Genomic DNA, 14370 nt, shown 5'->3' on the forward strand with positions numbered 1-14370 from the left:
TGTCAGTACCCCTTTAAGGTCCCCGCCTCACTCGTGCGTCATTGGAGACTTGCGGCTTCATGCCTCTCATCTTCTTCAATATAACTTGGGAGACTGCACCAAGGACCGTGCCCGGGTAACCGGATTCCCGTAGCCTCTCTACTTGCATATCGAAGCTCGCCTGCACAGTATGCACGCACGACTTCACAAGAGCCGACTCCAGGCACAGTTTTGCGATACCTCTCTTTACTAACTTGAAGTGCGCCAAATCGTAAGGCAATAAATCTTTTTGGGCACGTGGGTTGTACTGCCAACATACGTGATCTTTTGTATGACGCAACTTCAAATCTAAAAACTGGATGGATCCATCTGATGGAAGTTCATGGCTAAAGGTCAAACCTTGACCATGTTGGTGAAAAGTGGTTAGAAGGTTGTCAACGCAGTGGTGCAAGGAACCTTTGGTGTTAGTTCTTAAAATGACTAAAAAATCGACATATCTAAAAGCTTTTAGGAAAATCTGGTCGTCAGATACACTAAAAACTTTGTTATCAAATGCTGCCAGAAAAATGTTACAGAGCACAGGCGCCACGCAAGAACCAATACAGACACCTTGGCATTGTACATGACAAAAATATGCCTGGAGTCCGCTCTCGTGAAGTCGTGCGTGCATACTGTGCAGGTGAGCTTCGATATGCAAATAGAGAGGCTACGGGAAGCCGGTTACCCGCGCATGGTCTTTGGTGCGGTCTTCAGTGACGCACGAGTGAGGCGGGGACCTGAAGTGGCACCGTATATTCACAGGCTGTCCCACAACCTTAAAAAGGTTGCCACCAAACACAGCCTGTCCGTCGTGCTTTCCGCTGCTCGAAAGCTGGGTGGGCTCTGCGCACGCGTGTGCAAAGAAAAAGAAAAGCATGGATGCCAGAAGAAACATGCCACGCCTTACGTTAAGTGCGCTGTCGGCGTTGTGTATGCCATACCACTATCGTGTGGAAAGACCTACATAGGTCAAGTGTTAACGACCGTGCGCAGGAGCATGAGTTGCCCTTTGCCGGTGCATTGTGTGGCCTGCGGGTGTGCTCCTGCGTAGAGGTGCTGATACCTTGGGGTATCAAGAGCAATGGCAAGGAATGTATTAGCGACACATCGATATGTTTGTTCAATAGATAGCAAATTTTTTGATACGATGCTTGATTAGGGACGTAGCGGCGGCACGCATGCGCGGGGGGTCTACTTTCCGTGGCGATTTCTTTCTGAAGTAAAGTCAGTTGATGTTTAGCGCTCGCCCTGTGCACTGTGTTTTCTTCTTCTCTTCTTAATTCCTTTCCTTTCCAGTTTTGCGCTAGGAAATGTCGTCTGTGATAGATAATCAACTCGCCCAACAGGACGTTTTATTGGACCCGTACCTGTTTCCATCAGCCTAATATTTTCTACACAATGAAAATTTATGTATCAATTAATTGTGTCTAAGGTTTGTGGTATTGGTTGCCTGAAACAGTTTAATGCCCACTGATGTTTGGGAGGCCATTAGAGGGACTCATGCAGGGAGTAGAAGGGGATTAGGAAATTATGGATGGCTGTAGTATGAAGTGCCCTGATAAGCTGCTTTGTCACCTCTTAGTTTTGCAGAGCTCACATATCAGTATTGGTAATGCAGTCTAAGCCACGGCTGAGGGCAGCGACATACTGCCTGCATAGCATATGTAGGCTGAACATTGTTGTATGAGTGGTTTCCCCAACAAGTTTTGAGCTTTGCATCGGCAGGAGATCACTTCCGTGCTGCTCTATTGTGGCAGAAGGCAACATAATAATTGTTGGGGTTTTACATCCCCAAACCACGTTATGACTATGAGGGACGCTGTAGTGAAGGGCTCTGGAAATTTCAACCACCTGGGGTTCTTTAACGTGTACCTAAATCTAATTAACGCGACGCTCAAGCATTTTCGCTGCCACTGAAAATGCAGCCACCGCGGCTGGGAGGGCACAAGTAAATCTGTCAAGAAAGACCACAGTACGCAGGTTATGCCGTGTTTTATGCTAGTCATACTGAGTAAAATATTGTATAGCCAATTTCAACTCAATTCACTTTATTCACACATACACGGTCTTGGTTGAAAGGGCTCAAGGCAGAATACATTTGCTGGGCAGTGATTTGTGGCTGTGTTACCTTAGATCCAGCAGTTCCTGGAGTTTGTCAAGACCATCTACCGAGAGCTGCCGAACCACCTGAACGCGATTTTCGAGCCACGACCATCGCTGAAGTTCAAAGACCTGAGCGAGCTGAACCTGGACACAGTTCTGCAGGAGACGTTCACCCTCACCAATGTGCAGCTGGAGAAGAAGGGGCCTGATGGAAGCTGTGCCTCGGTATGCTTGTTTCATCTCTGATGTGTGTGTGTTTTTAAATGGGAAGTGGTGTCCACTGCTGTGGCAGCAAGGGGCATTGACATAACTCGGCCAGTTTCAGTTACACACATCAAGTAACTGGCTGGTAGGACAACATCTGCTGCTGTAGCTCACTTGCACTGAATGTGCAAGTTGTTGGTTTAGCTCTCGCTGGTGCAATTTTCTCATTTCAAGTCTTGTTTTCATTTTGTTCAGTGAGAGTATGAAGGTAACACAAGTGGAACACTTTTCTGTACGATTGGGATGCTTTAAATAAAACAAAAAATGCAAATCCCACTATACCTTTGTCGCCTTCAATGTCTGTTGACTTTGCATTGCACTCATTTAACCCCCTCAGTTCTCTCTTTTTTGTGACAATGTCAGGTTATTTAGCAGTGACCTTCGAGTCATCGGTGATTACGTGCACCTGGATGACTGGCATGAAAATAGCCCTAACCGTACACTGCTTATGAATTTAATGTTTACTGTCAACACCTTATCTAGAAGCACTAATTGTAACGCCTAGTACTATGAGTGCAGTGATGTTGGATGCTAAACGTTTTCTCTGTTCATTGATGAATGGATCGAGTAAAATTCGTCAAGCAATTACACAGTTTGGTCTTTCGTGTGTCCCAATAACTGTAATGTTTTCATTGCTTTTGTCACATCACTGTCGTAACCTGTCGCAACAGCAGCCCCTGCTGCTGGTGAGTGCAGTTGTGTTTGTTGGGTATTTTATATGATGTAGAAACACAAGCTCAGTTGCGTGCACTGTTGGTGATGGGACTTGTAAACGTGTCTTAGCCTAGGCACTGATTACTTGTTGGTTGCCTATCAGATGCAGTGGAGTTTGCGGGGGACCAGCTACCAAATGGTGAGCTGGCCTGATTGCAGGCATGTTCTTAAGGGATGGGCTGAGATATGTGTCCCCTCCTTCAGAGGGACACATCTTTAAGGGCTTTGCAAAAGCCTCGCTTGTTAACACGCATTTTTGGTATACTTTGCTTCTTGTCCACAGCAGTATTCCCATTTTCAAAATTATTTGGACTTTGTGTCTTAGATATCTTCCCAGTTTCATGAGTGGATGATGTGTTGCACTAATTGGGTTCTTTATATTTTGCTGGACTGATGGCAGCACCCGGTAGATAATGTTCAGACAATCTTGTGAAATTGTGCAAGGAATGCATTGTAGGAATTGTGAATATTGAAATGTCTTTTTGTTTTCTACATTCTCATTTGCGGCAGATGACGAATACTTAATTTTCATGGATAAAATAGATAGTCAATTGGAAAAAGGGAAGGTGCATAGAGAAAGAAGCAAAGTTGATGAGAACAGTAAAGCGTTTAGTGCATGGATTGGACCTGGCAGATTTCACTTGTGAAGCTCTCAGTTTGAACAGAAATATTGACAGAGAATGGATGTCAAATGTGTATCAAATTGTCATAACAGCTTCAGGCTCAAATTTTATTTAGTTTTAATTAATTTTTGAAAGTGTCATTTGTTCTTTTTTAAAAAATTAATGAGTGATCGATAGTCTTTCAGCGTGTTGTAATAGCCTGAGGGATTTTGATGGCAGTGTTGGTGTTTCTCTTGTGATTCTAGAGCACATCAGCTCAAAGCCACAGCAGCCCATCCGCTGTACTTTGGGTTGATCGCTGTATTTTGTTGCTGTCTATAGGTTACAGTGGGTTGTCCCCCGTATGGTCCATTTCGCATTTCATATTTCAAATTTATAGGATGTCTCTGATCACAATGGCATGGTAGCTCATGCCTAGGCTAACCACTTTGCTAGTCCCGCGCAATTCTATGGAACATGAGAAATATCTTCCTTTTGTTTTCACCAGCTTGGCATTTAAAGTAACGTTTCTTGAATTATGACTCGCAAAATATGAAAGAAGCACTAACATCCTACACGAGAATTTGTTGAGTCACCGTCTTGTGATGGTAAGCGAGTGAAGGTGCTTTCTCTGACTGTTGTGAGCACGATTGTGGTCTTTAATTCAGTGCTTCTGTACAGGCCTTGTTGAACATGATTGTGGTCTTTAATTCAGTGCTTCTGTACAGGCCTTGTCGAAGTAAAATGTATTTAATTGATCTCTTGTTAACTCGGGAAGTTGCTGCAGGCCTTATCTAATGGCACCATATTATCAGTAATTTGGGTGTTCTCACTGGCATGAAGCCTACTACTGACTGCATAGTGATGCATTGGTGATCTGTTGCCAATGAGCTCAGTGGTGAACAAATAGTTAGGATGCGCATGTTGCTGAAAGCAGCTCTTGAATGACGGCGCTATGCCTTCACTGTATGTTAGAAAAACTGGCCACCCTGTATACGAAGTGTCTTTCGACGGGGAGGATACCAGAATCTTGGAAGAATGCCAACATCATCTTGATCCATAAGAAAGGGGCGTCAAGGACCTGAAAAATTACAGACCCATCAGCTTACTGTCCGTTGTCTACAAGCTATTCACAAAAGTAATTGCTAACAGAATTAATACGACATTAGAGTTCAATCAACCAAAGGACCAGGCAGGATTTCGCACAGGCTTCTCAACAATAGACCATATTCATACTATCAATCAGGTGATAGAGAAATGCACGGAATACATAGCCTTCATAGATTACGAGAAGGCATTTGATTCGGTGGAGACATCAGCAGTCATGCAGGCACTGCGGAATCAGGGCATCGACGAAGCCTATATAAACATAATGGAAGAAATCTACAGCGGATCCACAGCCACTACAGTCCTCCGTAAAGAAAGCGACAGAATCCCAATAAAGAAATGCGTACGGCAGGGAGACACGATCTCTCCAATGTTATTCACCGCGTGTTTACAGGAGGTTTTCAGGGCCCTAGATTGGGAAGAATTAGGGATAAGAGTTAATGGAGAGTATCTCAGTAACCTACGATTCGCTGATGTTCATTGCATTGATGAGTAACGCGGGAGACGAATTGCAGCTCATGATTACTGAAGTGGATACGGAAAGTAGAAGAGTAGGTCTGAAAATTAATATGCATAAAACTAAAGTAATGTGGAACAATCTTGGCAGAGAACAGCGCTTTGCGATAGGTGGCGAGACACTGGAAGTTGTAAAGGAGTACGTCTACTTAGGACAGGTAGTAACCGCGGAGCCGAACCATGAGAGTGAAATAACTAGAAGAATAAGGATGGGATGGGGCTCATTCGGCAAGCATTATGAAATCATGAATGGTAGTCTACCACTATCCCTCAAGAGGAAGGTATATAACAGCTGCATGTTACTGGTACTTACCTACCGAGGAGAAACCTGGAGACTTACAAAGAGGGTTCAACTTAAATTGAGGACGACACAGCGAGCGATGGAAAGGAAAATGATAGGTGTAACCTTAAAGGACCCCTGACAGCGAAATTTTTGTTGGTGACTTTTTAGCTGTAATTTGTAGCTTTGTGTCTGGTAATCTCTAAATTAAATCGTAAATGCTCTAGCGTATCGTACAACTAATTCTAGTGTAGTTAATTGTGACCATTTTAGCATCACTTCAAAACGCCCGCCTAAAAACCACAAGAAACTGGTGCCCCATGCGGGGGAGCGTCAAAGACCACGTGCACTCAAGCTGTGGTGACGTTGACAGCGCGGTTTTCAAATCGGGGCCCCGCGCGCGGTAGAGATTGAAAGTATGTGGGTGCCTAGGAATGGGTTAAACCTGTTAAGCGCGTGTCCCCTCACGAAAACTACCTCCAGAGCAGCCCGACAACAGAGCCAGAGGGGTGAGGCCCCTCAAACCTTCTGTGACGTCCACAATACTTGCTTTACTCGTGGAACGTCATGCCAGGATGTCGCAAGGTGCAGCCAACTCAAGTGAGCACTCACGCTTACTTTAAAACCAAATTAAGATATCTTAAAGGCAACGTTCGTCACTAATAATCGGTCAGATGTGCCCCCGTAGAAAGGAAAGTCAAACAACACAAAGATCTCGAGGTTTCAATTTTGGTGTCAGGGGTCCTTTAAGAGACAGGAAGCGAGCAGAGTGGGTCAGGGAACAAACGGGGGTTAAGGATATCATAGTTGAAACCAAGAAGAAATGCATATGGGCTGGGCACGTAGCACGTCGGCAGGATAACTGGTGGTCATTCAGGGTAACTGACAGGATTCCAAGAGATGGCAAGCGCGTGAGGGGGAGACAGAAAATTAGGTGGGTAGATGAGATTAAGAAGTTTGTAGGTATAACGTGGCAGCAGAAAGCACAGGACCGGGTTGATTGGCGGAACATGGGAGAGGCCTTTGCCCTGCAGTGGGCGTAGACAGGCTGATGATGATGATGCCTTCACTGCAGTCACGATGATTAGTACACAGTTGGGTGTCTTTTGCATAAAATAGCATTTACTGGTCCATTCCTCAAAAAAAAAAAAAAAGAGCACATTGATTTACCTTATTGTTCTCTTGATAATCTTTATAATTTGACCTAATTTGGACACCATCTCTCCTTGGTTTGACTCACGCTTATTTTCTGTCCTATAATCAACTTCTCCTTGCTGCTGTCTTTTCTCGACATTCAGAGTAGTCATTAGTGGATTAATAAACTTGTGCACTTTTGCTGCTTTCAACACCTGTTGGTGAACTCCTAACCCGACTTTTTACACTTAACACAGCAGGCCATGTATGAGACAGTTTCAGATACTTTAGTTTGCCATCTTGCCCAATACAATGTGTATTGCACAAAAGAGCACGCAGTCACAGTGAATTAATTGTGTATGCTGTATATGTTTTTGTTAACAAATTAGTGGTAGCATTCCAGCAGCTTCAGTGAAAAATATAGATGCAGATGTGGGAGACACGCAATGCACATTGAGATCAGAGATATGGTTTTAGTAGTGCACTATTGCATATGAGTGCACGCATACCAGCTCTGTGCTCAATATAGCCATGCTAACAAGGCTGCACTGGGGGCTGGTTGGTTCATCTTGTAGGCACTGCCAGGTATGACAAGGACCGAAGAGAACGACCCTGTGTTTTTCTTTTGTTTTCCAAGTTTTGATATTTTCCAGGCTTTAATTAAGGAGCAATGTTTTTTTGCCATTTGGGGCACTTTGTAAAACAATGCCGAAAGGATTGGGCAACTTGGCTGGCCTATGTTGTCAATGAAGAGGAAAACATCTGATCATAAAGCCATTGGGAGAAGAATATCGGGCAAGAAATGTGCACCATGTCTCTTCAGTACAGTCCGCGGGAACCCATCTGCTCTCAGGCTGTCCTAGTGCTTTGTTGCCTCTAGACATGCCCGCATTCCCACGCATGAGGTTTCTCAGTGTTTTGGAGGTGCCACAACAGTTGGTGCACTCTATTGTAGGGAGCACATTGCCGAGTTGTGTTTTTGTATTTGGTAACAGTGGCTTTTAGAGATAAGGCATGCTAGTCATCCTTGCAAGCAACAGGATGTTGGTTGAAATTCGACTGGTCACCATTAAAACATTTGCAATTGGATGCAGAGTTGAGTGATCTTGTTCACCTGTGCCAAGCTGAACGGATAGAAGGGGTACTTTCACAGTGGTCGTTGTATATGCACTGCCATTAAGCTGCCAGAGTGCCTGTGTTTTCTCTGCTACCAGGTGGTGGCTGCAGTGGAGAACTCCTCTCATGGTAGCTCACTGCCCCATTGCATGTGTGTCAGCTAGAGGAGCCGAGTGCTGACACACCACACAGAAATTGGAGGGCATGGTATAAGTACAGTAGAAAGGGCAGCCGTTCCATAGCATCCACTGCAAAGAAGTCAGCAAAAACCACTGGCTGTAAGCAGCAGCCACATTTGCTGCTACCACTGATTCATCACTTCTTTTCATTGATAGCTGTCACCACTGGCAAAATTGTTGTGGTTGGGGACACAGACGGAAACCAACCCGCCAAGAAATACATTGGCCAGTCACTGGGAAGTGCTAAGTGTTCTGAATGCTATCTCTTGATGTCAAACGTATGGGCCACCTTGCATTCTCTGAACACAGCACACAGTGGTGTAAACAAACAAAAGGTAACTTATTGTGCCTTCTATGCAGCAAGTTGGCTAGCCAAACTTACATTGGGCATTTGAGGGAATAGAAAAATGTCCGTGGGCCGCTCCCTGTAGAGTGCATGAAGTTGACTGCACGCAACTTAAGTCGCAAGCTAAAGAAAGAGCAACACGTTCCTCGTGTTCCCGAGTAACCACGCCATCACAGCAGCACTCACATCTTCTACTGTACTGCGCAGTTAGACCAATCTCCATCACTCGAAGCTGGATTACAGAAGACGCAGGAGCCATGCAGGGCAAAGCACTTTATGGGACACGTGCGAGTTGTACATCCCCATAAATGTTGTTGACCTTGTGTATTTCCACTATTATAATTGACGTGTGCGAGGGTACCTTACAATCCAAAGCGCAGCATATTCAAAGGAATGTGTACAGCTCTTTTGACTTAGTTGCCAGCGTACAGGTGCCCCAAAAGTAAAACCAGTGTTGGCGGTAACGCGTTACTTTTCTTGCTAACTTCTTGTTGGGCGAGTTAGTGCATGACTTTTTGTAGGGTATGTGCGCAAAGCTCGGACGAACACAGGAAAAACAATGTAGACAGAAGGAGCGCAAACTATTAACTGATTTAGTCATTCTTGAAATAGCTTATACAGTCGATCCCGGAATATCGAATTATTGGCTATATCGAACAGTTGAGAAATCCCCTTGAATTTCCCATGCAAAAGTATGGGGTTGGTGTGCACGTATATCGAACTCCCGCACAGAGAAACATCCGCTGTATCGAACGCTGCCTCGCGCCGAAGCCCAGAAAGTGCATTTTTCCTAACAACTATTGATCATTTTTCAGCTGTGTTCTTGTAAGTTCCAATCCCTCGTCACGCGCAGGTGACGAAATTGCGTTGCTCTAGTTCGTTGTGCAGCGCTTGTCAGTTCACCGGTATATTTGACGCGCGGTCCGCAGGTTTTAGCGCATGGGCTAGTGTTTTTCAAAGAGGCTGATTGCCGAGGGCACCAAAATGAGAATTCGAAGTGACTTGGCAGCCTTGTAACGTTTGCATTCCCTTCCTTGTCTCTTCGCGCACGATGGCATGCGGGCCCGCAAAGCATGGCCTTCGAGATCCACAACCTCGTGACGTATTTTTAGTGTTTTCGGTTTTAAAATGCCGATCTCAGAGGCTACGCTTTTTTTCGCATTTCTCGCCAAAGTGGCGGCTGCCGTCTGCAAAGCCACAAGTGCCATCGGTATTACCAATATGTTGACGATAGACACGACTATAGTGAACTAGAACATGTATCCTAGTGGTGCGAACGGAGGAGCCTGGCAATGCAGCGGCTGAAACCGAACGCGTCTCCTCGCCGCAAGGATCGCTGCTGCACTTTTTTCTAGCGCTCCGATGCGTTCGCCTATAGTGGACTCACTATGCATTGCTCTTCCCCGCAGTTATTATTTTTTTTTGACAAGCGTCCAGAGTTGACCGCACTGCTCGGCGCCGCCCTTGAAAAACAGTGAGACGCCATGAGCTGGTGTATCGCTGCCGTCTGAAATATGGTAGCTGCGTCTTAGTCGAAGCAGCTGTAGTGAAATATAAAGAAAAATATAAGAGTATGATAACAAATTATAACGATTCCAGTTCACTACAGACGCCGCTTAGACACCGTAGTTGTACGTCCTCACCCGAAAGCGGAGAAAGCGCGCATCAAGGCACCTTAATGTGTCCGCTTCCGTGACATCGTGTAGTTGTAAAGGCTTTCCAGATGTTAACTATTTCGGCGTGGTGCCTCAAGAAACTGCTTAGAAAATCATCTCGCTTTCTTCTAATGTGTTGACTTGCAAATATTAAAGACGAAAATTATCATCCCCAGTGTAATGTCCACTTTTCAATCCCACGCACTCGCTGCGTGCGAGTTGCTTAAAATTAGAACGACATTATTCTCAGTCGCGGGTACAATTATGTATATACATTGTTTCAGCCTCCTGAAACAGCTGAGTACGATATTCCTTGGAAGTTAGTCGAAGCGAATGGCATGAACGTTCTCTGTTAAACGCGTTATACAGTTTTATTTGGGCATCCGCAGCAGCTCCGCGGATGCAGCCTGCCAGCCATTCCCAATGACAGGCTGCGTCCACATATATGTAGCGGGCGCTCAACTAAAACTGTCTATTAATGCACGGAACCGCCACAACGACGTGGTACGCGGAGAAATGCACACAAGAAATGCGCGCAAGCGCCTACAGCAGAAGGGGCGGTGCGACTAGAAAAAGTTGCACTGGCGCCACCTGGATTTTTCTTCGCCAAGAGGAATGCCTGAACCCTCCCGTTCGCGCCACTAGGAAGTTGGTTCTAGTTCACTATAGACATGACGGTACAGAAGTGTTTCTTCGTGCAGCGTTGTCTCTTGCAGAATGTGTACTTCGCGCTTTGTTCTTAATAAATCGTCATTCGGGTGTCGAACTAAGCATTGTCCCGCTCGTAGCGATAAAAATGATGACCGGTGCTTGGAACGACGTCAAGTAAAGCACCGTCGCGCACTGTTTCCTTACGGGCCTCGGTGCCAGGTGACGACTTGGGGCGCGTCATGACCGCCGACTACGGCGTACGGTGCGTCAGTGAATTTTGCGACTTAGCGTTTCCGGGCGCGGGAGCACAGCGAGTGACTTCATCGGTGCAGTTAACGACGTAGCTGTTTCTTACTGCATCGATGCCGAGATCATAGCTGATGTTGCCGGTGCTGCGGGACCCGTGCGGTTTGAAGATGCCAGCCGCCGTTGCCACCACTAAACCCGTTTTTGGGCGCCGTATCGGACGGGAGCACAGCGAGTGACTTCATCGGTGCAGATAACGACGTAGCTGTTTCTTACTGCATCGATGCCGAGATCATAGCTGACGTTGCCGGTGCTGCGGGACCCGTGCGGTTTGAAGATGCCAGCCGCCACTGCCACCACTAAACCCGTTTCCGGGCGCCGTATCGGGCGGGAGCACAGCGAGTGACTTCATCGGTGCAGATAACGACGTAGCTGTTTTTTACTGCATCGATGCCGAGATCATAGCTGACGTTGCCGGTGCTGCGGGACCCATGCGGTTTGAAGATGCCAGCCGCCGTTGCCACCACTAAACCCGTTTTTGGGCGCCGTATCGGACGGGAGCACAGCGAGTGACTTCATTGGTGCAGATAACGACGTAGCTGTTTCTTACTGCATCGATGCCGAGATCATAGCTGACGTTGCCGGTGCTGCGGAAATAGACCCTTGCGGTTTGAAGATGCCAGCCGCCGTTGCCACCGCTAAACCCTTTACCGCGCTACAGAGCTCGCATCAGCGTTCAGCGTCGATGACCGCTGTTGTGGTGGAAGGTGCTGAATTTACTTATTTGGAAAGCTTCAATAATATTGACGATGACTTGACGAATTCACGGCGCGCAAGAAGCAAGACAAGTTGACGGACTTTTTTCATGCGAAATAAAGTGTGCTAACTTGCAAAAGGAAGTTCTCGCCTTGTTCTTTAGCATATGTGAGCGAATCGTCATGTTCGCGCTTTTTACGATTTCAGAAAATTGTGTCGAGGCCTGCAGTGCTTTAATTAAAGCCTTACATACGCATATTTCATATTTTGAATTATCGATATATCGAACTATTTCGCGGTCCCCTTCGAGTTCAATATATCCGGGATCGACTGTATAAGCTTCTTCAAACGTCACAAGGAAAGTGGTTAAGGAGAAAATGCAAACAAATCATGCCCACGTCATGTCAAGCAAAATCTGCACAAGAAATTGCCTTCTGTCTTATATAGATTAACCCAGGTATCGCTTATGCAGACCTGCCAAGTCTTCCGGATTACCCGTACAATGTACGAATTTTGACTCCTTTGTACGGTTGTACGGTTGACGCAAAAATCTTCCGGGAAGCGTGCAAAAACGTAGTTTTGCGGAAATTTTTAGCCGTTTTTAGCAGAAAATTTACTGTTGGTCTGGCAACTTTGGTGAGACTAATCAAAACCAACTGCCATCGCCATCACTCAGTTGATCGAGCTTGCGATGTTCGCCATGTTGTGCTTTGTTAGCGGTTGAGTTGGCGTGCTTCGGAGCAGTGGTGTTGGTGTCTTGGTTTGCTGTCAGCCATGGCTCTTAATAAAGAGCGGGAGCGAAAACAGTACTTACAGGTGTTTTTGAAGCAGTACACATCCGAATTCCCCTGCATCGTGGAATCGAGGAAGGGCAAGCATTTTGCGTTCTGCGCGGTGTGTGGCTGCGACATCAGCGTTTCTCACGGAGGCAAAACCGACGTTGTCGCTCACGTTTCATCCAAGAAACACGTAAGTCACGTGCAATGCCAAGAAAAGCAGCAGCAGCTGGGACAGTTTTTTTCAAAGCGGAACTCTGATAGTGACGTGATCCGAGCGGAATGTCTCTTCACTGGGTTTCTGCTGGAACATAACCTTCCATTGACCGTCTCTGACCACGTGGGTCCCCTGCTACGAAAGATGTTCCCTACCTCGGATGTCGCAAAGCGGTACGGCTGTGCGAGAACCAAGACAAGTGCAATTGTTGGCGAGATGGCAAACCATACTCAGGAGCGCATAGTGAGTTCCTTGAAGCAAAAAGTTTTCTCGGTTGCCATCGACGGCAGTAATGATAGCCACTCGCAGTTGTACCCGATCGTGGTGACATACGTGGGGGAGTCTGGCTTAGTTGAGAGTCGACTGCTTTCTTTGTGTACGTTGACGGGACAAGCAAGTGGTCGCAACATAGGCAACCTAATTCTGGAGGCTCTCGCGTCGTTTCATATACCGGTCACGAACTGTGTAGCGTTTTGTTCCGACAACGCCAACGTGATGCTTGGTAAAAAAAATGGCGTGGCAGCGGTGCTGACGGAAGTCCAAGAAAATTTGATTAAAATCGGGTGCGCATGCCACTTAATAAACTTGGCAGCTGAGAAGGGAGCAGTGTGCCTTCCAGCAAAAGTGGACGAAGTTCTTGTAGATATATTTTATTACCTGGAAAAGAGTGCTAAGAGGAAGGAGGCCTTGAGGCAGTTTCAGGAAATTCATGATGCAGACTTCAGAAAAATCTTGAAACATGTCCCAACTCGGTGGCTATCTCTTGGGAAATGCTTGACCAGGCTCCTGGATCAGTGGAAGCCTCTGTTGAGCTTCTTCTTGCACGAAGTGAAGGACAAAAAGAGTCCCAGCTTTCTGGACTCATACCAGATCCCAAAGGCAGCAGCAAAGCAAGCAACAGCTCCAGCAGAAAAGCCTGATCAGTGCAAAACGAAAAGAAAGAACTTGACACAGGCTCCTTCAGTGCCAGCGAAGAAAGCCAAGATTTCCTGCACACAGAAGACTGACCAGCACTGCCCAACACGTGAAGAACGGCTTTTTGTTTTCCTCAGCCTGGAAACCAACCGAGCATATTGTCTCTTCTTGCAGAATATTATTCCCATTTTCGAGAAAGTGAACCTCTCCTTGCAAGCACAAGCTCCCCAGATCCACGTGCTACGGTCGCTTCTCTTGGAACTTCTTCGAGACATTTTCTCAAGATTTGTAAACACATCGTGGCTGAAACGAAGCCCAGAGCTGCTCAACTTGGACTACCATAGCAGGGAGGCACAGAAAGGGGACGAGGACCTCATCATTGGACAGGAAACTAGGACTGTGGTAGACAAGCTAAAGCCCAGTGAGCAACAGGAGTTCTTCGAGGCAGTTCGGCACTACTTTGTGACAGTGTGCGACTACATGCGACGCAAGTTTCCCCTGACAGACCCTGCTCTGCTTAATGCAGAGGTAGTTCAGCTGAAAACTCTGGACACCATGTCCTTCCGAAAGGTTCGCTTTTTTGTGGACTCTTTTCCAGCGATGCTACCTCTCCAACCGGGAGAGTCGAAAATGGAAGCGGTCGACGCACTGGAGGTAGAGTTTTCCAAGTTGCAGGCTCAGGATCTTCCTCCCCATATTCTACAAGAAGAACGAGTGGATGCCCAGTGGAGAATGGTGTCACAGCTGAGAACTGCAGATGGAAGGTTGAAGTTCA

General features: G+C 46.4%; 1 protein-coding gene across 1 annotated transcript in view; it reads left to right on the plus strand.

The window, feature by feature from the left end:
* The window catches only part of LOC119384790 (transformation/transcription domain-associated protein-like), a 946434-nt gene that overhangs the window by 129153 nt on the left and 802911 nt on the right, over positions 1-14370 (plus strand). Inside the window, 2 exon segments of the mRNA XM_049413130.1 lie at positions 2152-2346; positions 3203-3238. Of these exon segments, the coding sequence (XP_049269087.1) occupies positions 2152-2346; positions 3203-3238 (231 nt within the window).

The sequence above is a fragment of the Rhipicephalus sanguineus genome, chromosome 3 (assembly GCF_013339695.2).
Source record: "Rhipicephalus sanguineus isolate Rsan-2018 chromosome 3, BIME_Rsan_1.4, whole genome shotgun sequence".
NCBI classification, from domain to species: domain Eukaryota; kingdom Metazoa; phylum Arthropoda; class Arachnida; order Ixodida; family Ixodidae; genus Rhipicephalus; species Rhipicephalus sanguineus.